This window comes from Pomacea canaliculata, linkage group LG3, assembly GCF_003073045.1.
Source record: "Pomacea canaliculata isolate SZHN2017 linkage group LG3, ASM307304v1, whole genome shotgun sequence".
Classification (NCBI taxonomy): domain Eukaryota; kingdom Metazoa; phylum Mollusca; class Gastropoda; order Architaenioglossa; family Ampullariidae; genus Pomacea; species Pomacea canaliculata.
Window position 1 is genome coordinate 36,210,115 of NC_037592.1, and position 27,350 is coordinate 36,237,464.

Sequence of the window (27,350 nt, forward strand, 5' to 3'; positions counted from 1 at the left end):
TCGACATTTTATTGTGAACTTTTTTTTTTATACTTTTCTTCTTCTACTTCTAATCACGAGTATTGCTGTTTTGAGTATGCGTACGTGTAGCAGAGAAATTTGTGCTCTATATTTTCAGTGATTTAAATCAATCGATAGATTTGTAATGCATCACACGCAGGCTTTGTCCCGCTTTCGACAGGGGAATGTACTCTTATGTTACATTTTACTAGTAAATACAGAGTAGTCTTTTCGTAGCGAAGAAGAGTCGCTGGCGGTGGGTCACGCGTGTTGAAATACGCTGGGTAAACTAATGGCTCCGATGGAGGTCAGTTCCTTAGTCATTTGGAGTAACTAGCAAAGAAACCAGTGAAATGCTATGTTTATCAGGGTTTGGTTATATTTATCAACAGCTGTAAGTAGGCACTGTTGCATCGGTGAATTTTAAGTGCTGCTCTCATAAGTGTCAGGCAGCTCTATCGTGTGTACACAATTTTTACATTATTTCACTGCAATTTTCAGCAGGAGCCTAAAGAGAAAGCAGAACAGGCATTGCAAGCTGCCACAGAATTTGCTCAAATCTTCTATGAGTATCTAGACAAAAAACGAAATGTAAGTATCGTTACTAATGCAAAATTTCTTGCCATTAAAATAAAGATGTCAAATCAATAACTGCATTGCCGGTCAAACAAATTACAAGCACAGCTTTAATTATCCACGATTTTGATTGCAACTCATATTGTCATTATCATCATCATCTTCGCAGTTCAGCGTCATGATCAAGGGATCTGAAAATCGGGATGTGTGACAGGAGAATGCGGTTGGACCGATTATTTGTCATGCCACCTAGTATTCCAAACCCATGCTAATACCAGTCCGATCTCCACATCCTTATCTCAAAATAGATTCCTAAAGATCCTTTCATATTCCACTCTGGCAGAGGTTGTCTCCTGACCTATAGGATGATTCTATGCTATCGATGAAGGGTAATGTAATAAGCCTGTCAGGACATAAGCCTTTATTTAAAAGTTAGAGTCTTGGGCAATTTTTCAAATGGACCTTTAAAGCTTAAGAATGGAAAAGCCTGTAGTTTTTTGTCATCACCAGTAATGGTCTACTATATGCAGGAAGCATGGCTAAATCATGACTATCAGTCTCTATTATGTGCACAGAAGACTCCAGTATAATCTAATCTGAATAACATTTTAAAGGTGAAAGAGTTTTGCTTGCAGTTTAGGTTAATTTAGATGCTAAATTAGAGTGATGGAGCAGATTGTACAAGGTTAAGCTTTTTTATTGCTGTAATACCAATGTCATTGCTGACAAAAATGTGTGCCCACAATCCTATGGGTAAACTGAGGCTTTATAGGGGTATGGTGTATTACATGTATGATTTATTTTCCTAAGAGGTTATTTCACCAGTTTTTGATACAGCAACTACAATCTCTCCTTAACCCTAACCCTGTAATGTAATTCTGAACTTCTTACTATCATCCTTGAAAACTTAAAATTTCCTTCTCTCATACTGGGGGCCTGTGTATATCAGTTATGAGCATCATCATAAGGTTTATCACATATCACTTGTAACTACAGCAGCTTTTTAAAAAGTGAGCAGTAACTAAAATTTTCTTTCACCTTCATGATTTATTTGAGAGACATTCACCAGTAGCACTACAAGCAGGTAAACAATTTCACAGATTTTAATGAATAATCTATGTAAAATCAGAGACTGCTTTTGAGAAACAAAAACAGATTTTATAAGAAAAACAGCTTTAGAGAAATTGTAAGAGCAAGGCATGACTGTGGTTTTCGTTTGGCAGGGCCACTAGGCAAACTTGGCTGTGAGAGTGATTTATGTGTGGCCCTTCAACACTGCCTTGACATTGCTGTAACTTCAGTCACCTGGACTCCTATGTTTGAGGCTCAGCTACTCTGGTACTGAGATTTTAAGTAATATAGGTTGCATATGTGAGTTCCATGGAGAACAAAAGTCAACAGACATTTGCCAATGACATTTTAGATGGTGAGCAGTCAAAAAGAGGTTCGTGTTCTGAGGACCCATCTCCAACAGATCCTGAAGTGTCATCATCTCCTTCACCTGCAAATAATTCTATTCTCTCTATACCTACTTCTCAAAGAGATTGCTTGCCTATTCCTTCTAGTACACCCTCAGGTTACTCAAATATGTTCAGTGAGAAAACAATTTTTGATGCCAAGGATGACACATTTTCTGTTAAGAATAACTATACCATGCAGGGAACAAGTGGCACTAATGATATGTTTGACAGGTTGAGGTCCAAGTCAGGAATTGAAGCTTTCTACCAAGCTTTACTGGATAAAGATACAGGAAGGATACTAGAATGTGTAAAACAAGGTGTTAGTGTCAATGTCATTTTTGATGATGAATTATCAAACCTTCAGCCTGGACATAAAGGACTAAGAGCACTTCATATTGCCGCCCAGCGAGCTAAAGACAGTCTGCCAGTCATGCAGTATCTTGTGGATCTTGGCGCAGATGTCCGTTTACGAAGCAGGAGTGGCGATACACCTTTGCATACAGCCGCCAAACATGCAAGCATTTCAGTCATCAAGTTTTTATTGCATTTCTGCCCAGATTTGAAAGACTGCACTAACAACCAACAGCTTACTGCTTTGATGAAAGCCATCTTCAAATACGAGTTTGCATGGCGAGGCCGCTATCAAGAGAGTGTAAAACTGCTTCTGGAGGCTGGATGCAACCCGAACATCAACCCAGTCTCCGGAATTAGTCCACTGCATCTTGCTGTTCAGAAGCATGATAAAATTCTAGTGCAGATGCTTGTAGATCATGGGGCTGACGTCAATGCAATGTGCAAACAGGGCACCTCTCCTCTTCTGCAAGGTCTCCTGTGTAAGCAAGTACATGAAGAAAGCCTGCGCATCCTTGTGGCTGCCAAAGCAGATGTGAACATCCACACTGTAACAGGCCTTTCTGCCCTGCATCTGGCGGTTACTCGATGTGATAAAGAGTGTGTGGAGGATTTTCTGCGTGCAGGTGCAGATCCGAACATGCCTGACACAAAGTTGGTGACCCCACTGTGGAGAGCGGTTGAGGAGAATAATGCACGTCTTGTTCCATTACTTGTTCAATATGGAGGAAACATCAACTATGTTTTGCCCTCTCAGCAGCTGTCGCTGTTGTCACGTGCAGTACAAGAACAGTCAGTAAACATGACAGGTCTTTTGCTTCAGCTTGGTGCTTCAGTTCGAATGGCTACGGTTAGAGGAGAAACTCCACTCACCATTGCTGTGGACAGGCCAGGTGATGCATGTATACCTATTGTCAAACTTTTGTTAGGTGCCAACAGTGACTTAGATTCCTTGAGTTATGCCAGAAATCCGCTTGAGCCTCTCACTCCTGTGCAGGTGGCATTTGAGCATGGAAATGCAGAGGTTGTCAGGTTGTTGATAAGAGCTGGTTGTAGAGTGCCTATGTCATGGATGTATCAGCACAGCACGCTTCCTGTAATAAAAAGTAAGCCAGAGCTACTGGCTTGGATCGTGAAATATGTGTCAGAAGTGCCTCCCCTTACCCATCTGACCAGGTTAATGCTTCGCAGGTATCTGGGTTCTGACCTGTTAGAGGCTGTGCAAGAGCTAAAAAGAAATGAAATTCCTGAAAAAATTGCTGATTTTTTGTTGCTGAAAGATCTTACTGGGCCAACTAGCAGTTCCTAGTACTGATATATTGGCAAAATAGTTCATTAGTACACGTTTTTATTGCAATAAAGAAAGAAAATGATAAGAGCAGGCCATGAGTTGGGCAAGTACTTTTGCAAAGCAATTGGTTTTTATGATTTAGTGTAGAGAAATACATGATGAATGTAACTCTTTTGGCAGACCACAAAAAAGGGAGGTTTCACATAAATTCTTTTTTACAAATTCATGATTGAATAAAATATAAGCAGAATTTTACATGCTTATTGAGCAGAAGTGTTAATTCATTAATCTGCTTATGTGATAAAATGAAGGGAAAATTTTCAACCAGCAGAAGTGAGTGCTCATGTGAACCTATTCCGAGTCTTGCATCTGATGAGACAAATTTAGGCACAGCTCTTTGTCCTTCTGACCTGTATTTGGAATGCCTTATCCCTAGCACCTCACAGTGACCATTTTCAGTTTTCAAGCCTGGCCTCTTTCTTTTGTGAATACTTCATGCAGCTAGGGATCTCTGCCTTAATCACTCTGTCCCTCCCACCATTCCCCTTGTTTTTGTAGTTTGAAAACTGTGATGCTGTGTTTGTTTTTTGTGATACTCTTTCATTCAAATGCACTAAGCTCACTATCTAGCAGAAAAATGTTCCGTATAAATTATGAAAAAGGAAATTTATATGTATATAGGTTTTCAAATGACAAAGGTTAATGTGTACAGTACTAGAATTTTAAAGCTATATAGTGACTGGTAAAGGTGCAGAAATTTGCTTTTTAAGTGGATGAATGCCAGGAATTGGGCCAGTTACCAGATCGTCAAAATTAAGCTGCTGGAAGAAAAGTGTAAACTTTGATATTGATTACTTAATACATTATCTAAGGAATATACACTAGGAAATCTAATGAAATCCTTCAGACTGAGAAATATTCACTTAATAATTCATTTACTACATATTCTGGTAAAGAAAATAAAAGTGAATGGAAAGATGATGATAATGACTGAAACTGAAAATTCAATCAGTTGAAAATGTTTCATGATCTTCTAAAACAAAAAGTTTTTAATGTGGTTGTCTACAATTTATTTATGTATAGACACACAGCCAGAACAGTTGCATAAAATAGCTGTGATCATGGTTTTTCTCATCAGCAGCCATTATGGTTATGCGTGATATTTTTAAATGCTCTCTGTACCACTACGAATTAACTGTCAAAATATTGCTTTTGATGCAGAATGTAATCTACAACCAGTCTTTAAGTGTATTTATGATGTGTTTCTTGTTGCTGTTTGCATGATTATTTAATAAACACAACAAGGAAGAACAAGGATTCAAGACATTTAATAGCTGAAGGATGGATATAATTGTGGTGGAGACATTTGTCAAGGTGTTATTAATTGAATCTAAAATTGTTTTAACAATCTTATTTAGGGGACCGTTTGTGGAAGTGCTAGTTGATGTCACGGCTAAAAAAATTGTGAAGAACTCATGGTCAAATAAAATGATAATTAAACCTGTTCAAATCTGTTCCACAGATTTGTTTTTTGCACAAAAATGAAAGGTGCAGTTATTGACTAGAGCAGTGATGCCCAACCTTTTTCGGCCTGCGGGCCATATCCATTTCGGACAGCCGTGTCGCGGGCCATATCCATTTCGGACAGCCGTGTCACGGGCCACTTCACCGCAAAAATACAAAAAAGAAAAAAAAAATAGAGCAGATACCATTTTTATTAGAAACAAGTTGTACTTACCATTAATTATGTAGTAATTAGTGGGATATTTGAAGTTGTTTACCCGAAACCAACTTCTGAATGTCCGGCCTCATTGTAGAGACACCAAGTCGGAGCACTGAATCGAAATGTTCGTCCATCGGAAAAGAGATTGAGAGCCGCCTCTACGTAGGGATAAATACTTCTTCTTCCCCTTTTTTCGTTTTTTTATTTTCGGTTTTTTGAATTATTATTATTACTAACATGCCGATTTCCTGCACTGTGGGCAGAGGTTTCGCGGGCCGAATGGCACCGCGTCGCGGGCCGGATATGGCCCGCTGGCTGTAGGTTGTGCATCCCTGGACTAGAGGAAATATATTTAATGTAGCTCATTAGTAAAAGTTAACAAAGGAGTGTGTTGTGATACAGATGATGTAATGCATTTACAAATACAATTTTTATCTTGTACTGAGCTTAATAATGCACTATAATGTTGCAATCTTTTACTATGATAAAGTGTGCAGAATTTGCCATCATCTAATTCATAAACAGTTATTCAGAATGTTGAAACTTACAGATAAATTCATATTGCACTGTAGATCTCTGGGTAAAGGACAAGTAAGAAGGGAGTTAGCATTGAACTTGTACCACTTATGCTTACATATCTTTGTGTTCCATCTTTTATGACTAGTAATTTATCAGTTGTTGCTGCACTTTCTCACTTTGTAATGAAAAATTTAATAATTGTTAACAAAATTGTCTTTTTTTGTGTGGGGAGAAATGTTTCTAAGAACCATATTGTTGAACTATTCCTTAGTCACATTCTCAGCATCATTTGCAAAAGCAAATTTTGTATAGTGTTTAGAGAGCACGATAATGATAGGTGTTCAACAGGTACGGGTTGTGGACAGTGCATGAAACAAATGAGTGCATGGTCTGTAATATCTTTCAATGTCATTTAGGATGAAAATCTTAACTCTTTGGATTTTTTTTATAAATATAACTGAAGCATATTAACAATGGGTATCAATTCCAAACTAATAATTTTTGTGCCTTTTGATGTGTAGAGATCTTTAAAACTAAGTTATTCTGGTTTTGAAAGTTGTCTCAGATTGTTGGAAGCTTTGAACTGTATTTTCAGGCAGTGCGAAACTTATATATGGATACAGCTACACTTTTGTGGAATGGTAATGCAATCAGCAATAAAGATGCTATACTGAAGTTTCTTGAGGATTTACCTACATCAGAACACACACTAACCACTTTGGACAGTCAGCCCCTTGTTGGTATGTTGACAACTGAGTTTTCTTCACAACAAATGTTTACCAAAGTCCTCAAGGACTACAGCTAATGTTTGACCTTCTACCTTTTAATTATGATAATGCTTGTAAAAAATATTAAAGATAATGCTTATTAGGATTGTTATTGTCCCTTTTTTGTTACAATTGGACTGAACCTATGTAATTATTACATGTTGTAGGATCATCTTTATAGTTTTTATGTATAGATGAATATAAAAATTATAGGAATTCATCCTCTTGGTCCCGAGCAAGGATGCTTGAATGCTGAGGAAAATCACTTATAATGACGAGAATTAAAAACAGATAAAAGGCGCCTTTTTGGCAGATGGAAGCTTATTGTATCAGTTGTACGTCTTATGACCAAAGCCCAAAGTTCGGCTAGTTCCCTAATTGACCTGCCATTTTGCACAAGCCAAAAGGTGTGGTTAAGGCCCAATGTACTTGAAATGTGTATATGTTACTTTGGCTGGCCATTTTGCAAAGTGGCAGAAAATCTCTGATGAGAATTCAATTTGCTCATGCATCCATATAGCGGATGTTGACAGAGGTTGCAGTGATCCAAGAAGTGTTATTGCAGTTGTTGTGAACGTCAAGGGAACTTTCTACAAGAACAAAACATGGTGTTTCAAACAACTGTACTCCAGAAGTGAATTTTCCATTCTGCATGAGAAGCTCACATTGGAATCAGTAGGCACGTAAGAAAATTCCCTACAAACCATCGTGTCTTCTCAATCACTGACTGGCAGCCAAGGCTACACTCGCTCCAACTACACTATTAAGAGCACAACAAATTGCTGCAAATGTAGAAATAAACTAATGTATAATTCAAAAAGTCATAAAAGCTTATTATGTTGTAACAAGTGATGATATTGATAATTTACTATTATTTACCCAACTTTTTCTTTGCCCTATGGCATTTCACAAACTGGAAGGCCAAATTCTCAAATCAAGAAAAGATATTGAGAGTGAAGATCTGTGGGGATGATGCTTGAAATGAGCAGGATTGACAATCTGAAAATTTGTCAAGTAGCAAAATCTTCAATTTCTGAAGAGCGAGCATGGCCTTAGGACAACTAGCAAAGAATGTATTGCACTAACCCAAGAAGTATCCAGGAGGTGATTTTTATTTTCTTCAGTGAGAAATTGTCTGATGGACCTAATCCTCTTCAGCTCAAGATATCATAACAGACAGATTTTGGTTTTGTGTTGTTTTATGACCATAAAGAGTCGAAGAAGAAGCCAAGATTTCTCACAGCTGGAAAGCTAAATGTTACTGAAACTTCAGCTTGGCAGATCCAGGAAAGAGGCATGCCTCAGTTTTGGCATTAAGTTGCAACATATTGTCAGAGTTTATAGAGTAATAAAAAAAATTAAGATGGGTAATTATCTGAAGTGTGTGAAACAAAAAAAATGCATTGAAAATCTCAGGAGTAACAGGCAGCGTTCAATGCTATAAACTGAAAAATGAGCAGTTTTTTTAGTAACAATGTACTTGCTATTTTGCAGAGCCAGTGATTGATGGTCAAACATCCATCATGGTCACAGTTTTTGGCAAAGCATGCTATCAGGACACCAAAGCCAAGGGTTTCTTCCAAACTTTCATCCTGACATCACAAGGAAATGTGTGGAAAATAGTCAGCGACACATATCGTTTCCTTGAAGCTTGATCATTGTTGTGTTGAACTGGATCTGTATTTATGTGGTTAAGAGTTGACAACATTGGTAGCAAGTGTCTGACACATGTGAAAGTGAAAATAAAATTTATTATTGTAATGGTTTTCTTTCACTGCAAATATTGACTTGTGAAACTCGATGGCCAATGAAAAGATACCAGTTGACACAGGTGTAAAACTCATGAAGAACATCAAAGTGATTGAAATACAAAGCTGGGAGAATTTGGTTGCTTTTATTTCTAAAAGCATAACTGTGCTTAATGAATGAAGCAACAAAAATAGCCATTGAACTTAAGTCATAGACTCGGTAATTAACTTTAAAAAATAGTACTTTTTATGTTTCTGCCCTTTATTGTTAAAAATGCAAAACATTAATTTATAATATATAAAAATAAAATTTTAGTTCTTATGTTTATTATCACCTACCTCAAGCTTTTTTAAAACTTGTGTCCAACACTCTAATAATTAAAGTAAATGAGCCAAGGTCTTAATGGAGTTGATTGAACTAGTTTCTTGAAATAAAAACAACTTTTTGCACAGTTTGATCCTCTGACAAACATTACACAATGTGACAACAAAGCCTTTTTTTTCTTTAAATGATCCCTTTACTTTCATCATTCACACATTTAAAAATCTTCATAAATTCATACAAGTGTTGGTTATACTTTAAGGTTGTTAAGAATGGCTTTTTCACATCCCGTAAATTTAAAACAAAAATTGATGTCCAGTTAAAAAAACATCCCAGGTGTAATTTTAAATGGTTTGCCAGTGTTAATATGAAAACCTAATCATGTCAAGCAAATAAATTTAAATGCAACTTGAGGAATAAATGTGATAAACCTGGAGCCCATTTCTAATGAAAACCACCCGTTCTTCCCATCCCTTACCCCTCTTTGCATTTATTTAAAACGTGAAGATTCCCATGACTCCACGGAGATATGACATTCTATTTCTCTCAACTTCACAAAAAATTTTTTATGAAAATTGCCCCTCTCCCAGAATAAAATAACTGGTGTAATATCTAAAACCAACATCATCTGACCCATACTGATGGAAATGCAGGAAATAAATGTGTCATCTTCCACCACAAAGGGCTGAAATATATGTGGACAAATTTTTCCTTGTTTTCTTTCTGCATTCAGATCTGATTTTCACAGGAACCAAAGGTAGCAACACAGTTTCACAAAGCAAACATTCAACTCAAAAAAAAAAAAGGAACTCTTTTCCTTACCACTCTCTCTGTTCACTGTTTCATCATAGTTGTTGTAAATATCCATTAACAAAAGGCCAATATACAAACGTTATGCATCTGAATGCAGTCCAGCGATCTCAGTTATTTTGAAAAGAACCTAACTTGTTCCACTTTCAATGGGTCGTGGATGGTCCAGCCTGTTCTTGAAGTTTTTGGCCACATAAATGAAATAGGCCAGTGCTTCTTTCTCTTCCACTTCCATTGAATGAAAGTGTTTAGCAACCATCTGAAAAACAAAATATTTACTGTTGCTCAGTATCATTTGCTTAAATAGCAAGATTAGGCAAATTGATAATTTTGAAATACTATTCAATTACCTACAGTTTTTAATGACACTGGTGTCTGGCTTCATCTCTTTACAATTTTTTAAGTTTCCTTGTAAAGGTCCCACATTCAAGGAAATTAATAGTTTTACTGTCTAGGCAATGGCAAGTGAAGATGGAGCCTTATCACCTTATGCTACCATCTTTCATGTTGGATAAGCACAGATCATTCTCCATCATCACCAGTCAGCCAAAGAGGGCTGCAGTCTTCCCTTAACTACACACTAATTTTTATCCCTGTAACCACAACAAAACTGCAAAACCTGCTCTCTGCACAAATCCATAGAAGCAAATAACTTCGGTATTTAAGAAAAGCTGCATTAATCTAAGCTGTAAAATTTGTGCACTGCCCAGTCTGGGAGTGAGACCCAGCATGACATCTTGAAGCATAAAAAAGGGTCAGTCAAGACCAACCTCTGTTTCCAGCACTCTTTACTTTGCTGGATAAATCAGATACTCATCACTGCTTAGTAGAGGGAGTTTCCTAGACTGAACCCACAACCATCTTCTCTAAAACGGAGAGCACTAACCACAAGGGTACAGTCCTTACCCTAAAGTATATCAATGGAGGCATACCCTTCCACCTTGCAAATGAAAAATAATAGATGCTTTTTAACAACAGTTATGAAGTTCAACTTAACATGTTCAAGTAAGGGTAAACTGAATAACATTAACTGTCACAAATGCTTCTACACTTTGCAGTTCAAGATTCTTCACAAATGGTTCAGAATGAAGATGTAAACAAAATGCAAAATGCCAGACACACAACAAAAAGTTTCTGGCAACTTTAAAAAGTTAGTGATCACAACCATTGCACAGGCACGCATGCAAACACCCTACAATTCTCTTCCACTTACACCAACAGGTGCATTTTTGATTATTACCTCAGCCAGCTGTGACTTATTCATATTTGGGCGGTTTGGTATCTTAAAATGTCTCTTGTACCGTCTAAGTGTGTTGACTGGGATCTGAAAGAAGTCAATCTGAAACCAAAAAAATTTGTGTATCATTCCTTAATGCATAAACTGTGCATATTTACATGCTTCCCTTCAAATGATTGTAAAGGCACACATTAGGATGCTTCTGATCTAAACAAAATCACTCCAATATATATAACTTCAGACCTCTGGGTAGTCATCCATGTCGGGTGAACCTCTGCCATCCACGCTCTCTTTCCTCCTCCTTTTAGTACGCACACGCTGAATAACATTCTTGTGATAATCACAAATGTAGATATGAGGCACCTGTGTTAAAAAATAGGCTTGATTGAAAATGCAGTCAAGTTAGTGTTATATTTTTAATAAACTGTATAATGGTTAATGGCATAAATAGACCGTAAACTTTTCATGATAGCACAGTAACTTCACAAAGCTATCCATGTTGCAAATCCACCCATTACTAAAGACCACAATGCTTGTAATGCAGTACTAATAAGAACCTAAAAAAAAAATGGGGGAATGGGCACAATAAAATAAGGTGTTCTTGTCATTAAAAAATGAGAAATACTTTATAAGAATAAAAATAAAAAAAGGAAACAAAAATACAACCTGTAGCAAGAATGCATACAGGCGTCCCCAAGTTATGATGATTCGTGTTTACATCTCCCATTTACTGCATAAAGCCTTGTTTCACTTAAGTGGTTTTGTGTCATAAATGTCGTAAAACAAACTTCGTGGTTTTTTTAAAAATTACTGTTTATTATTCCTGTTTCATTTCATTATTAAATGTATTTTATGTGTTTTTTAATAATTACTTTGTTAGGATAGGATTTACATACAGTATGTACATATGCTCCAACTTACAGCGAAAATCGGTTTACGTGACAAAGGAACAGAATGTCGTAAGTCGAGGACCGCCTGTATATATTTTAAATCACAAAACACATCCAGAAAGTCACACATCAATAATTGAGTAATTATAACATTCTCTCGTTTCCATGTAACTTTAAGGGACACAGTTTAAAGTAGTTTTTTTACCCTATGAGGTCAGAAAACACTCAAAAGGGCAAAGAAGAAACCCTTTTTTAAAGAAGGGTTGAAAAGACAACATACCGAATCATCACGAATTAGTTTCAGCTTGCGCTGCTGTACTGTCTTCTGGATCCTTTTGCTATAGCTTGCATTGCCTGCCTGATTCTGACATCTCTCACCATCATCAATCAAACAGCACACTTGGTCATGGCCTCCTCTACTGTCATCCTCTGATGTGAAACCATTTGTGCTGTCAACAAATTTATCGACCTGTTTTCATTAACAGAATAGTGATATTTAACCACAAATTTTTCCATTGAATGATATATAATAGCAAGAGTGCCCAGCACTGCATCAGTGATGTCCCATTTCTGTTGGGCTGTCAGTGCACCTCAAATGGTATGCAGCATAATGCCACTGTTTCTACTTTGGTTTTCTCTTCTCACTGCTTGTTCTTGGGGACCCTCTAAAATGATACTGATGTCAAAATTTGCTCCATGTAGTATATACTGTCCTCATTTAACATCATTTCACTTGACACTGTTGATATAATGTAAGAAAAATATTCATTTCCAGTCACAAATAGTCTGCACATTTTCCCCACACGTGGGTTTTTTTTCTGATTTCTCCCACGTTTGGGATCTTTATTAACATTTTTCTGAACTTTTTTTGTGACCAGATAACTACTGTTGGAATTTAACTCTTGTTTATATATATATATCAAGTAGCCTATGATAAAATAGTTTAATGTCTTTTTGTTTAAAGTCACGGATTTTAGACACCTTTAGATGACACTGAGGGCTAAGTAAAGATTTCTGCGTGAAAATATGGACCCACCAGTAACATCTAGTAAAGTATTCATCTTGTCCAGTCTCTTAGCTGTCAGCGTGCACTGCACTCATAGCCAAAGGAGAGAGATGACAGATATTCGCCCGCCACCAACCAAATCTGGCAGATAAAACTTGTAGTGTGGCCAGGTGCTCACTCACTTCTTTCACCTTTTTGCCATTTTAAATGATGCTGCTAAAATTTGCTCTGCGTAGTAAAGGTAAGTCGCAAATGGATCGATCGTGTAACAAATTTTCTTCACCCAACAGTAATACAATAGAAACAATTAAAATGCTCAAGAGCAACAAACACAAACCAGGGTCTGCGACTTTCCTGCAGACGTCGGGAATATTCTTGCCAAAATTCTGTTGAGAATGGGACAAATTGTGAATTTTTTGAGGGATCACACACGCATTCACCTGCACACACTCCGTTATACATGTATTTATAACTTTTGTTTATTTACGACTTGCCATTTGAAGTAAGGATTATCGGCCAAAATATTTATCTGAAATCAGTTAACACATACGACAATGTTGGGCTGTGATTACGAATACCAGTCGAAGTTTATTAGATGAGGTAAAAACCAAAGCGAAACTTTAAATTCGGAAATTTAATAATCCAAGGAAACCGGAAAGTTCCGCATAATACACATCACGCGGTTGCTAGTTTGAAAGACTAGTGCGAGTGCAGAAAATATTTTCAGTTGACCTAAGGATTTCATAATAAATCAACGTCTCACTGTGTTGTATTCACCCAGTGTTGCCTCTAAATGCAAAAATATCAGACAAAACGATCATGATAATAAAGCACGTCCGAACTGAAGGCATGTACGAAATACTGTACTCTAGATACAGTGAGGAGCATAGCAAGCATTACTTCATTATCAAGTATTCGCTACACAAAATAAACTGGAATATAACACTTGCATGACATCAGTCTCACCTCATTTCTGCTATCAAAATGTAAATCTAGCTCTCCAGGGTAATGCCGGATTCTCACAAATCCGTTCGGAAAATAATGTAACCAGATGGCCGAAAGCTTGCTTGAGAACAAATGGCGGAGTAATACTGTTCTGCACACGAAGTGTCAGAGGTTACATGACGTCACATACCGTAAAAGGAAAACGCCACGCCTACTTACGCAGCAGACAGCTGTACAGTTCTGTTGATTAGTGCATAATATTCTAGAAATATGTAGAAAGTAACACTTTAAATTACTTTAAGTTAACAAAAATATTTTTCACTTTGCTTTCGGGATTTTTTAATTACTTTATTTTTCTCTGCATATTTACATGATTTGTGATCAAAAGATGCTGTTTATGTTGGAATATTAATGAGGTCGATATAGCCAAACGTCACTAAAAATTCAGTTTATGATTGGCTGATTTATGCGGCTAATCTGAATCCAACCAATCAACATCACGGAAATCCCAGCGGTTTTTCACACTACGGCTAACTACTGGTGTGAGCAGAGATCGGTGTGAGCAAGTCTGCAGTTCAGCGCTGGAAGGCCTAGGAAAAGAAGGTAAGGCTTAATTTGTTTTCTTATTTTATTATAAAACCTCTTGTGCTAAGGGAACGTGCTTATTTTATATGCCGCGTTGTTGTTTTTAAGCTGCTATGCCTATGATGGATAAAATCTTGTCGTTACAACGGCAACGTTAAGCCTAACGTCTGCATACGCCATAACTGCCTGGATATAGTATTAGAGGCTGTGGAAAAGCTGCGTTGATCAAATTTTTTATACGTATCATAAATTAGCTGTATTAATTGTCGATTCTTCTGGTACACATCAAACATTTGTATAAAATATAAACTAATAGTTAAAATTTTTTAGTAGATCTCCGTTCGCCTTACAAGCAGCCAATCCGCATTTTTTTAGTTTTGTTTTTGTTTGTTTTGGATGCCCATTGATAGGCCAGTGCTTTGGTTCGTTGCTGTGCAGGGCTGTTAGACTTTTATTTTCCTCTACGACTTTCAGATTTCCCGTCAACTGACGGGCTTTTCTACCTGATGCCATAACGGTTTCTCCTGGTTTCTCCAAGTCGTCACTACTCATATACATACTTGAAGTCCACAGAGTCATCTGCTTTTAAATTTTTATGTAGTTTTTCTCTTTTTGTGTTAGCATCGGTACCAGCAGTCTTCTTGAGATTTCAGATCCTTTGGCCCGAATATCTCTTGATCGGTTTTGCTTTCCCCACAGACGATACAAAGGCTTTCCAAGCTGTAAATCTGCTGTAACAACTCACAGTCTTGGTCTATGTAGTCCAGTGGTGCCCAACATTTTCTCCCCGAGGACCGCGCTCGACGTAACTTGGCGGTTTCAGGGCTCCGGGTAGTGCACTGTAGTGGTTAAAACACCATATATAGCACTGGCCACTGATGCTGGGCGCCGGGGGTTTTCACCGGGTGTCTCGGTCCCCCCCCCCCCCCCCAACACACATACACACACTTTTTTGATAGTGCGAAATCGCCTGAAGGTGGAAGCACTCTCTTTATTAAATATACCAACCAACGTATGGCGGTTTTCCCAGAATCATGTCGACGTTAAAAATGAAATTATGCAGCGATATACCAAAGCGTAAGTTAAGGTTAGGAAGAAAGAAATCATAAGCCAAAAGTAATTTCTGCACTCGAAACCGGACCAAACATTTCGGGAGCGAAAGCGGAGCGCCACCGACAAAGAGCTCCGAAAAATAAAGCGAAAAGTGGGGGATTTCCTGTGACAAGGAAAGGCCGAAAGGCAGTTAACTATAGGAGACAATTGAAATTATTAAACGGCGATAGGCAAAAACCAAGACCAAAGGCACGGATGCGAATCCGTGTGCGGTAATCAGATTTTTAAATAGAATACAAGTACATTCACCTTCAGAAAATGGTTTGGCTTCTTTAAGTTATGAACGAGCCATCCTGAAACTTGCTCGAACGGCTGCTTCGTTGTCATTTCTTGTTTTTGTTTTGTGAACCCGGCAATTAATTCACGCTGGTAATTTTCTGTTTGCAGCACAAACCAACATATTGATCATACGTACGTAAGCGTGTTTGGTTTTAAAATGTCGCTTAATATTGTGCTCCTTAAACACGGCAACAGTCTTATTACTAATGAAGCACACGAACTTCTCTTGATACACATAAAAGTACAAATTAAATTCGTCCACTACTGAAAATTGTGGCACTTAGAATCAACCCTACTTTTTTGTTTTTTTAGCTCCCGCCGGCAGTTAATTTCCCTGGCTCTCATATCGAGTGCCATCGACAAACTGACTACAAAGGCGCAATAGAGAAAAGTTTGGCTTCAGAAAAATTGTATGTACGGCAAGCAAAGGCGGCGGCGTCAGGTAGACGTCACTGAGTAGGCCGTATGAGGCAGCTTAGTGGGCGCCTTAAATTGGGTACACCTGATGTAGTAGATGTTATATAACAGCGCAACGACTCGATCAACCATGTAACTGTAGCGTCAACGACATCTATAGGTCGGTTGGTTGGTTTATTTAGTAGGAAAGTACTTCCATCTTCAGGTGATTTGACATTATGGGAGGAAGGGGCTAAGGGAGGGGAGAAAACCAGAGTACCCGAAGAAAATCCCCGACACCCAGCCCTGCAGACTGGTGTCATATACAGAGAGTCCCAAGACAAGATGTAACTGCAGTGGTGATAAGCGAGTGTTTTAACCACCACACTACCGGGCGTCCCAGCTGGATTTGAGTCTTTCTTTTTCACTTATTTGTCATTTGTTTGCTTACATATTGGACTGTGTCGATATGTGTACTTAACACATTTTTTTTTTAGCCTCGCTCTTGTAAAGCGTATTGAACTTTCTGCTAAGGGAAGGCACTATGTAAATTCCTTTTATTATTATTCTTTAGGTGAGCCGATTACATACTGTCGACTTTTCACACCTTTCTCTTTGTCATTATGTAGGATTTTTTTTTTTTTTTTAGTGGGTTTTTAATTCATGGGATAGGTATTTGACATTGTGAAGGTGAATTTTTATGTCATTAATTATTTGGAAAGATAGACGTCTGTCATGACATACTGATGCTCAAATTTCTTAACAACAGTACCTTGGTGATGCCAGTTGGTGGCATTAGTTGTTGCAACAGACATTAGAGGCAGTGATGGTCTGTTTTTGATTTCATGTTGCAGATTGGTTATTTTCTTCAAGGACATGGATTTTTGTTTTGTTTTGTTTTTGTTTTTATCTTTGTGTAACAAAGAGTTCACAAGAGCAGATGGCATCAGCAGAACTTAGGCCTAGCAGTGTAGCATTCTAGCAGTTCATTTCTATAATCGTTACATCGTTACACAATTTAGCTGCGGCAACCATGTCATAAAAACAATTGAATGTATAAACTTAAGCTATTTGTCTAAGTTGTTTTGTTTTCCTGTAGTAAAATTTCTGTGGCTGTGTATAATCCATAGTAATGTTAAACATTATCAGCACATTGAATTTTGGAGCAATCATTCATAATTTTATAAACAAATTTTAATAAAACAAGGGTGAGATGAAAATAATTTTGATACAGATGTGTAACATTTTCCTCAAATAGTAGTGGTATTCTGGAAGTGAAATTTTAAAAAAGTAAATGTTTTATTATAAATTTATCTTTTTTTTTTTCTTTTCACAAAGGAGAGTATATTGTGTGTTCAACCTGGGAACAAAAATGTGTGAGAGAGAGAGATGTGTAGCAGTCTACAGATTTCTATATGATTAATGTTAACAGTAATTTTTTTTAACTTAACTTAATCACTATCCAGATTCGTTTTAGTTTTAGCTTTTTTATTTGAAGGTCAACTTGTGATTTAAAAATGTGTGATTCAGCAGACCAGTCAGTTTTGGACACTTAATATAGTTTAATATAGTTGTAATATATTTGTTTCTTTTTCAGGGTGCCTGACTAGAAGAGAAATGGGGAAAACAAATGATAGAAAGCCTAGAGGTCGTATGTCATCATATGCTTATTTTGTGCACGCATGTCGAGAAGAGCAAAGAAAGAAACATCCCGGAGGATCTGTGGTCTTTACTGACTTCATCAAGAGATGTGCAGATAAATGGAAAGTATGAAAGACCTAATTGCACGCTTTAATATAGGAATAGTATAACTGAAAATTCCAACAAGCTACTGCATTTTGAGACCTAGATTTTGTATTCAATTTTGTTTGAATTTTTAAAAATAGCCAAATACTGATAAATGTAAATTTTATGTGCTGCTTATGAAGACTTTTTTTAAAACCTGTTACTCATAATTTTAGGTTTTCATCATGTTTGTTTGATAGAAAACACACATCCAAAGTCTTTCAAACAGCCTTGCACTTATTGGTGAATATTCTTTGCATTTTTAGTCTTATGTGCGATATTTTTGTCGTGCAGTAATAAGGATTTTGTGGACCAATGTTTGTTACTTACAAAATTTTGTGTGTTTGTGCATTTAGAATCTGAGTCCTAGAGGAAAGCAGCGTTTTGAAGAAATGGCTAAGAGGGACAAAGCACGCTATGATCGCGAAATGGCCAATTATGTTCCACCAAAAAGAGTAAAACGCAAGAGGACCAAGGATCCAAATGCTCCTAAAAGAGCATTGTGAGTGCTGTCACTTTGTTTTGAGCTAGTTATATATTATGTATATATATTTAATCCATTTGATGTCATTGACCTCAAGGCACCTGATGTGGTTGGTGGGCTTAAGTATTTCAATGACCCTTAAAGCTACACCATCTGGTGCATTCACTTTGTCAAGGGTGCCCTGTGTCAGGCAGGTAGTCCACCTATCTCCCAGATTAGATCGAGTTTGTTAGGCAACTATTCCTGGGAAAAAACAAAACAAAACTGTTAGGGAAAATGGAAGATACAAAACAGTCAAACAATTGGTAGCAGACCAAGTAGCTAATGACGGCTGGGTGTGAAAACTACATAGATTTTTCCAACCTGACAGCTAACCTGTCATCAAAAATGTTCATTACCATTGGTTGTCTCAATATGAGAACACAAAGCAAACAAAAAAGTTACTACAGGCCCTATAACTCAGTCAATGAAATCGATGGTAGTGGTGGCTATTATCTCATCATTTTCAGTGAAAAATCCATATCAAGTTGAGAAACCAGCAATCATCTCAAATTTGGCTGTTGACCAACTGACTTATTGCCTTCTTTCAAATACAGTTAAACCTTGATTTTCACTGATAATCCGTTCCAAGACAATCATCGAAATCCTAAATTAATGAAAACCAAGATAATTATTTCCATATGAATCCATGTAAATCCAATTAATGCGTTCTAGACACTCCAAAATACATATCAAAAACATTTTAGAGAGAATAAATAGTTTGTTACTAAAAGCAATAAGAAATTAACATATATTAAATATAAAAGATTAATGTTAAGAATAAATGAACATGTACATGACATTTATTTTTCTGAAGACTTTTCTTGGCATATGGAAGACAGCGAGGAGGGGAGAAAGAGGCACAGATGTTGTTAGGAAGGGGAATCCCCTCCATAGGTATCTTAGGTATCAAGGCACTATCTAGGGTCTCTTCCCTTCTTGGTCTTCTTATCTTGTAATCCTGAAGTCAACTTGCTGACCAGACCAAAACAATAGTCCATGGCGTTTATCATAACCATCGTATCACAATGCAGTTCTGTCATCTGCTAGATGGTCTCTGCTAAAAGACTATAGGTCCAGCAGACACCAGTGGGAGAATTGACAGCCTAGAAAGTCATTAGACCTATTACCCTCTACACAAATAAATAATAACTTAACTACTATAGTGTTACACAATTTTTTTTTTTTTAAAGCACTAAAACACTGGAAAGCAATAGAATTGTTGGCTAGATGCTCAGGATGATGCTCATACAATGAGAAACAAACTGAGCAGGAGAACTTTGTTATTGCAAAATTAGCAGCGAGGTCATGTGGGCACGCCTACGAAAACCAAGACAAATTTTTCTCTGGGTAAAAAAATCAATGAATACTAAAATCAATGATAACTGAAGTCGTCAAATACTGAGGTTTAATGCATAACAAAATACTTAATTGGTCGACTGTTTTAGCACCAAAATGGAAGCAATCCATGGTAAACAAAGCCTGACGATGCCAGCATTTTTTTTTCATTTTTTCTACCCCTTCGCAGTATGTCTGTTATGACGCTATCCATTTCACGTTATAGTGTGTAAACTGTGGCTGTGAAGACGTTTTTGCAGGAGTGAACTGTATGGACAAAGTTGAGAATATATACCAACTTGGAATTAAAATATGTTCAGCCAAAGGAAAGAGAACTGATGCAAATAAGGAAAGAGAACTGTTACAAATAGGGGTGCTACATTGTAGTCAGGAAGAAGCAATGACTAGAACAGAGAAGGGGCTGCTATAATTATTCCAAAATAACCCAAGAACTCCTTACTATGTGATAATAGTACTGGGAGATTTACTTGGGTATAACAGACAATGGCAGCAGGTTAGTGATTTTTATTAAAGAAAATTGCCTTGTAAAAGGAAAAACAATTTGACATACAATACCTCAAAATGACACAGGAACCGCCTGGCAGCAGAGCAAAGATCAGCAACATTATCATTAATAGTTGATGAAGACAGTTAAAAAATGAGGGCAAACTTAGGTAGTGATCATCACTTCATGGCAGACTTAATTGCTCTAAAGCTTATAAAACCTAAGGTGGGAGAACAAAGACATCCATGCTTTTACATATATCAGTTTAAATTAAAAATGGAAGCCACATTCTACCTTCAAAGACTTGAGAACACCGGACAAAGTAGAGTGAGAGAAGGAGCACTTTAAAAATCTGCTTATCAGACGAAACTGTCACTCAGCTTATATTCAAAAAAGTGAAGAAAACCTGTGTGGTTCCATTTCTGTGACAAAGGCACTCTTCATTACCTTTAAGAAAGCATTTAACAGTATACGCTGTGAGTCATTGTGGAAAATCATGTATCACTATGGAATACCACTGAACACAGTAAATGTAAGAAGAGCGTTATGTACAGGTTTTCAATATCAGATGGTTTAAAGCAACAGCAAGCTAACAGGCAGCATAAACGTTACGCTGGTGTCAGAGTTGCATTCTGTCACCATTCCTGCTAAGACTGGCTATGGTTTTGGCTTACGAAACAAACACCAAAAGAGGAATCTGCTGGAGACTTACATCATACTGGAAGACTTAAATTATGACACTGTTATACTATCCAGCCAACACGAAAATGGAGCAGCAAGATCAGCAGTCTAATTCAAACTGCCTCAAAAATAGCATGTTAAAAAAAGTAGGAAAAGCCAAAGAAATGAACCAGAACAAAACAATGTAACTCATTACAATTGATAACAAATGGAGAAAATTCACTTTTCTTCCGTATTTAACTGGTATCCTCTGTTCCATGCAGGTCCAGTGTAAGTTAGCAGCTGACTCCCATATACAGATGTTTGGGTGTCAGATTTTGTTTGTGTGGAGAAAGTTCATAAATTGACATATATTGGCAGTCTAATAACAGGTGGAGATTCTGAAAAGAATGTGAAGAACACTCAGTAATACAAATCAATGCAGTATTAAGAAAAAAATGGTTTTTACTCTGAGAGCAAAAGCTGGGGTTTTTACTCTGAGAGCAAAAGCTGGAAGATATCTGCAGAATTTGGGTAAAAAATATAATCCTTTCAAAACAATTGCCTGAAGATACATCCCAGAAAGCCTACTCTGCTCCTCATCTGATGATTGTCTCCTTACTCTTCCTGTCACCAAAACAACAACAAATGGCCATAGGATTTTTGGTTATTGTGCAGCCAAACAATGGAACTCTCTCCCTGTCCATATCCGCCACCTACCCACTATTGAATCCTTTAAACGTGCACTGAAAACACACCTCTTCCATAAACATGACTCCTAACAACCTTTCCCATAATGCTAGTCCTTTTTGGATCCTTCTTTTTGCAATATCATGTTACTCTCAGCTCTTGCTCTTGTTATTTGGTTCCTCTTTGTGTTTTCTGTATCTGATTTTATTCTTCGTTTAGTACGGTTGTTTATTCTTTTATAGTTCATATGTTGTTTGTTTTCCTGTCCCTCTTATGCTGTCCATGCTTTGTTCTTGTTTCTGAGCGCTAAGAGCATGCTCCTTAGGAGTGAGAGAATGCGCTTTACAAATTTTGCATTTATTATTATTATTAAGATGATCTTCAGTATATTCTAGTCAAGCAAAATCAATAAGAAAATTCTCCTAAAAGCCAGCCAGTAGCACAAATATGACTACCATGATCCAAGAAATGATAGAGATGACAAGGACATATGTTCACATGTATGATTTTTGCACATTTTTTGTACTGGAAATATGAAGATACCATTTTTATAATGATTGTTTTGGTTGCAGTGAGTTTTTGCGTAAATTTCATGTTGCCTGATCATAGTTTTCTTATACCATTTTTAGCTCTTTTTGAATCTAGATTATGCATGTCTACTGCAGCTATATCACCCCAGAGAGTTACCAACAGACTTTCATTTGAAAATTTTCAAAGGGGTGAGCTTGTCTTGTGGGTCATCTTTGCAGAATAAATAACAAATGCACCATCCATAATATCTCTTCATTTGACAACTAATGGTAAGAAGAAACATTGTCTATTAAAAGAAACCTGCCAAAGATCAGTTAAGAAAGAATTGAAGGAATAGAAACTGACATGGAACAACTAAATATGCTACTGACTGGAAATCTGTAAAGGATACTTTATGTACTCTCTAGGTATAAGGATAACTGAGTAATCATGAGAGTATATGTTAGGCTCTTTTACTTAACCTGTTTGTTTTGTCAGGCCATCCTAAAAGTACAGTGGTTTTGCTGGTGATACCTGTCTGATGACCACATTGTGGACTAAAAATTTTCTTTCTCATTTAGGACCAATCTCTTTTGCTACTTGTGCAGACAAGCTGAATTATGAATTTGAAATTACACATTTGTTCCGTATTTTGATATTTGCCATTTATTAATTTGTTTCAGGCCGGCATTCTTCTTCTATTGTGCAGAGGAAAGGCCCAAGGTACAGGCATCTAATCCCGGCATGCCTATAGCTCAAATTGCCAAGGAGCTAGGCAGACGCTGGGAGAGACTTCCAAATCATTCCAGATTTGAGGAAATGGCCACTAAAGATAGAGAGAGATACAGGAAGGTTGGTTCCATGCTTTCACAGATTGCTAATTAAATTCTAAGAGACTACACAAACTCAGGTGTGGGCGTTAGTGAAAATAGAATGATTGAAGTGAAATAATCCTGAAGTGATCTGAGGGGATAATTTAGATCTAACATTTCATATGGAGGCATTGCAGAATGGGATTTAAACAGTAATGTTGCTACTTTAATTCTTATTTGGGTCTCTATAATTACAACCCCTGCCCACCCAGTTGGTGGATACCTTATTTTTTTGGGGGGCAGGGGAAGATAAAAGGTGCTGGACAAAGAATCTTGGGCTGCCTTCAATGTAGGATGAACCACTGTACCCACTAGGCAATGAGGCTTTAGCTTTACTAGTTTTCTTTACGCCATATGCTCCTGGGTTTTTGGGTTGTTTTTTTGTTCGACATGCCAGAACCCAGGAATTGTGACATTTTGTGTGTAAAAATACATGAAAAATAAATGTGGCTTTCCTGATCTGCATGTTGCTGCCTCCAAATTTGTTTTATTCAGGGATGGATGGGGAAAGATTGAATAAATTCTCTCCCTTTAACCGATTTTCCTTTAGGTATGGTGTATTCAACTTGAAGGCTGCACTGGGGAATGCCTGATTCAGGCTTTTCAGCTACAGCAACTGGATTAGCTTTATTGTTAAGAGGGAGATGTCTCTTTGCTAACTTACTCCCCCATTTGGTTGTTTATATACAGCCTTCACTCACTGTTTTCATAGCATGCAGTAAATTCATTCCGAGATAAAGTGCATTAATTTTGTTCTGCTTAGGCTAACCTTTTTAAATTGTTTGCTCTCCAGGAAATGGCTGCATACATGAAAGGGAAATTTTCAAGGGCTAAAAAGGCCAAACCAGGAGCAACATCCAACAAAGCCTCTTCAAAACAAGAAGACTCTGATGATAGTGATGATGAATATGATGATGATGAGGATGATGATGAGGATGATGATTAAAGGAGACGCAAAGCATCAAGGAAAAAGAGAAGGATCCAAGACTTTTAGTGAAGGATAGGTATAATTTTGGTGGAGACATTAAGATATTATTAACTGAATCTAAATTTTTTTTAAAAGTTTTATGTAGGGGACTGTGGAAGTGCTAATTGCTGTTGCAACTCAAAAATTGTAGAGAACTTTTGGTCAAATAAAAGTGATAAGCATTCTTCCTGCTGCACATAATTGTTGGGGTTTTTTGTTGTAATGGTTTTTTGTGTGTGTTTTTTGTTTTTTTTTCAAAAAAATGAAAGCTGAAAAAGGAGTTTAAACGATGACTGGAGGAAATATATTTGATGTAGTTAATGGTAAAAGTTGAGAAAGGAGTGTGTACTTTGAAGCAGATGACATGTACTGATCTTGATGATGCACTATGACATTGCAAAGGGTTCTTATACCATGATAAATTATTATGCTGACTTTGCAATCAGAAAATTCATAAACAGTAACTCATAGAATGTTGAAACTTACAGATAAATTCATATTGCTCTGTAGATCTCTGGGTAAAGGGAAAGTAAGGAGGGAGTTACTCATAACACTTATGCTTATATCTTTGTGTTCCATCTTTCATGACCAGTCATTCATCAGTTGTTGCTGCACTTTCTCACTTTGTAATGACAAATTTCATCATGATTAACAAAATGTTATTGTCTGTTTTTTTGTGTGGGGAGAGATGTGACTAAGAATCTCATTGTTGAACTATTCCTTAGTCAGATTCTCAGCATCATTTGCAAAAGCAAATTATGTACAGTGTATAGAGAGCAGGATAATGATAGGCATTCAAAAGATACATTTTGTTATGAGTGTATGGCCTCGGATGCCTTTGAATGTTATTTAGGATGCTTTAGATTGTTCATAAATGTAACTGAAGCATAACAGCAACAGGTATCAATTCCAGAATAATAATTTTTATGCCATTTTGACATATAAAGACTTTCAAAACTAAGTTATTCTGGCTTTGAAAATTGCCTCACATTGTTGGAAGCTTTGAACTGTTTTCAGGCTTTGCGAAATTTGTATATGGATACAGCTACACTTTTGTAGAATGGTAATGAAATCAGAAGTTTCTTGAGGATTTGCCCACATCAGAACACACATGAACCACTTTGATAGTCAACCCCATGCTGGTATGTGAATATGAGTTTTCTTCACAACAAATGTTTACTGAAGTCTCCAAAGACTATAACTAATATTTGACCTACCAAATTGTGATGATAATGTTTGTAAAAACAATGTTGAAAAAAATATGCTGAGTAGGATTTAATGTATGCTTGTATGATAAAGTATTATGCAGACTTTGCAATCACAAAATTCATAAACAGTAGCTCATAGAATGTTGAAACTTACAGATAGATTAGGTTTGCTGAGTCTGTTTTGGTGGTGTACAGTGCCAGTGCCCTCTCTTTGCTGCTACCACTTGCTAGCTGGACCGACATAGCGGTGTACTGTTCTGGCGCTGTCTCTCTCTTTTTGCTACTGATGCTACTAATGAAAGTGTATTGTGCCACAGTTCTTTTGGATGGTTGCGGCAGCTATTAAGGTTTAGTGCCAGTCTAAATTTGTCTAAGAAATGTTTTAGTTCTTTCCTTTCTAATTTGTTTTCATTACACTCCAGCAGCACATGTGCTTAATCTTTCCCCACATGCGCCTGAAGAAGGGTCTTGTATCTTGTTATATACTCTCCGTTAAGCCTCATTCTAGCTGTGCATGGTCTTTGTATGTGGAGCTTAGCTTAATTTTTGTTTCAGCAGTGATTTGGTTTAGGTGTTCTTCTTTGCTATAGTTTGTGAGATCAAAGTCTATCTGTGGTTGTGGAAGTGTCCATGGTGGTGTTAGCATGCTGTTGGATAGGAAAGGGGCTGTTACGTTTGTTTCTGCACCCTTTGTATTTTCTGTCTTGGATGTGTTGTTGTATGGTGGGTTGCTGGGTGAAGCGGCCTGTTCTGTGTCTGTGGATTTGTAAATGGATTTGGGTATCCTGAAACTGGTAGTAGTAATTGGCTGTCCTTTTTTGATTATGAATTCTATAGGTTTCTGACCTGTTTCTACAAGTGCTGACAGGTTTGGTGTGTATGAGGGTACTCCTAATACTACTTTTAGTGCCCTGGCCTATACTGACTGGAGTTTAGCTATCTGGTTAGATCTAAGGTGGACCAGCAGTGGAGCTGCGTATAATAGTTTAGACATCACATGGGTTAGAAACTTTGGATTTGTTCCCCATTTATTTCCAGTAACTACTCTCATTAGGTTTATTTCTTTTTTTGCAGCTTTTGTTATTTTGTCTACATTTGGGTTGCAGTTTGTTTTTTCTGAGAAGATAACTCCTAAAAATCTGTGAGCTATAATTAAGGGTTGTTTGGTTTAATGTTAATTTAGGGTATTCTGTTTTCTGGTTTGGTTTTTGGAATATTATTGCCTGGATTTTGGTGGCTGACAGTTTGAAGCCATTATATTTAAACCATTTTGCTATTTCAAACAGATACTCCTGTATCTTATCCATTCCTATGATTTTGGGCCTGTTAAGGTTATTTTTTTTTACGTATCTCTACTTTTCCTAGGAGGGAGGTGTCATCCGCAGATTGTTAGACTTTTATGTGTTTGACACTTTTGGGGAGGTCTACAATCATGTTGGACAGCAAGGGACTGAGGATACTCCCCTGTGGGACTCCATTATCTTCTGGTATCTCGTGGGAGGTTTGGTCCTTAACTCTCATTGATATTTTTGTTTGATAGGAAGGATGTAATAAGTTGAACTATTTTATTTGGAATGCCTATGTTGTGGAGTTTCTGGAACAGCCCCTCATGCCTTAGCATATTGTATGCTTTTTCAGGAAGACTCTACACAGGTTTCTTTTCCTCGACCTCTTGACCTCCCTTTTATATCCTCCGGGAGGGGTAATGTGCCTTGGTTACCCAGCTGTTTAGGACAGCAGTGCTGGCTGTGCTACTGTGTCCACCTGGGAGGGGGATGTTGGGGCTGGGTGCTATCCCTTCCTTCTCTTGCGGGCCCCCTCCGTTCCCCCTGGACCCCAAACAAACCAGCGCGCCAATCAGCGCTACCTACAAATCAGCTGGCATCTTAGCCAACCTCTACCACATGTATAGCTGAGTATAAAATTATAGTTCATCATCGTTCTTCTCATCAAGGCCACTTGAATGCAGAGGAAATTGAATCATCTTCCTTAAAATGATAACCAAAAACAGATAAATGCGCCTGTTTGGCAGATGCAAGGCTCATTCATTCAGTTGTATACACCCATTCAGAAAATGTGACTATTGTGCACACTTTTCAGGCACAAAATGCAGTGCTAAGGTATATGCAGTCAAGTAAAGCAAAACCAAAGAAAGATGCTACTCCAACAACATATTCTAAATCAGTGGTTCTTAACCTTTTTTGAGGTACCGAACCCACAAGTTTCATATGCACATTCACCGAACCCTTCTTTAGTATCATCACTAATTGCGGG

General features: G+C 37.3%; 4 protein-coding genes across 5 annotated transcripts; 3 read left to right on the top strand and 1 right to left on the bottom strand.

Moving 5' to 3' along the window:
- The first annotated feature begins 202 nt into the window (after positions 1–202).
- On the top strand, positions 203–8,452 carry LOC112559864 (NTF2-related export protein 2-like). Of its 2 annotated transcripts, none has more exons than XM_025231323.1 (4): positions 203–307; positions 502–591; positions 6,516–6,660; positions 8,182–8,452. In XM_025231323.1, the coding sequence occupies exons 1-4, from the start codon at positions 293–295 to the stop codon at positions 8,340–8,342; spliced, it is 411 nt and encodes a 136-aa protein (XP_025087108.1). In that variant the 5' UTR covers positions 203–292; the 3' UTR covers positions 8,343–8,452. The 2 variants fall into 2 exon arrangements, with proteins under 2 accessions (XP_025087108.1, XP_025087109.1); XM_025231324.1 differs by having other exon boundaries at positions 218–307; positions 505–591.
- Positions 1,921–5,365, top strand: LOC112559862 (ankyrin-3-like). Its single transcript, XM_025231321.1, has one exon. The coding sequence runs from the start codon at positions 1,957–1,959 to the stop codon at positions 3,694–3,696; it is 1,740 nt and encodes a 579-aa protein (XP_025087106.1). The 5' UTR covers positions 1,921–1,956; the 3' UTR covers positions 3,697–5,365.
- Positions 8,453–8,930: 478 nt separating the features above from the next.
- On the bottom strand, positions 8,931–13,817 carry LOC112559863 (histone deacetylase complex subunit SAP30 homolog). Its single transcript, XM_025231322.1, has 5 exons — positions 13,667–13,817; positions 11,975–12,143; positions 11,048–11,167; positions 10,808–10,906; positions 8,931–9,826 (listed from the first exon to the last, which is right to left on the bottom strand). The coding sequence occupies exons 1-5, from the start codon at positions 13,669–13,671 to the stop codon at positions 9,698–9,700; spliced, it is 522 nt and encodes a 173-aa protein (XP_025087107.1). The 5' UTR covers positions 13,672–13,817; the 3' UTR covers positions 8,931–9,697.
- A 286-nt stretch (positions 13,818–14,103) lies between these two features.
- Positions 14,104–24,064, top strand: LOC112559280 (high mobility group protein B2-like). Its single transcript, XM_025230394.1, has 5 exons — positions 14,104–14,248; positions 17,616–17,785; positions 18,160–18,305; positions 22,713–22,881; positions 23,695–24,064. Exons 2-5 carry the CDS (start codon positions 17,636–17,638, stop codon positions 23,845–23,847), a joined length of 618 nt encoding a protein of 205 aa, XP_025086179.1. The 5' UTR covers positions 14,104–14,248; positions 17,616–17,635; the 3' UTR covers positions 23,848–24,064.
- Positions 24,065–27,350: the final 3,286 nt, after the last annotated feature.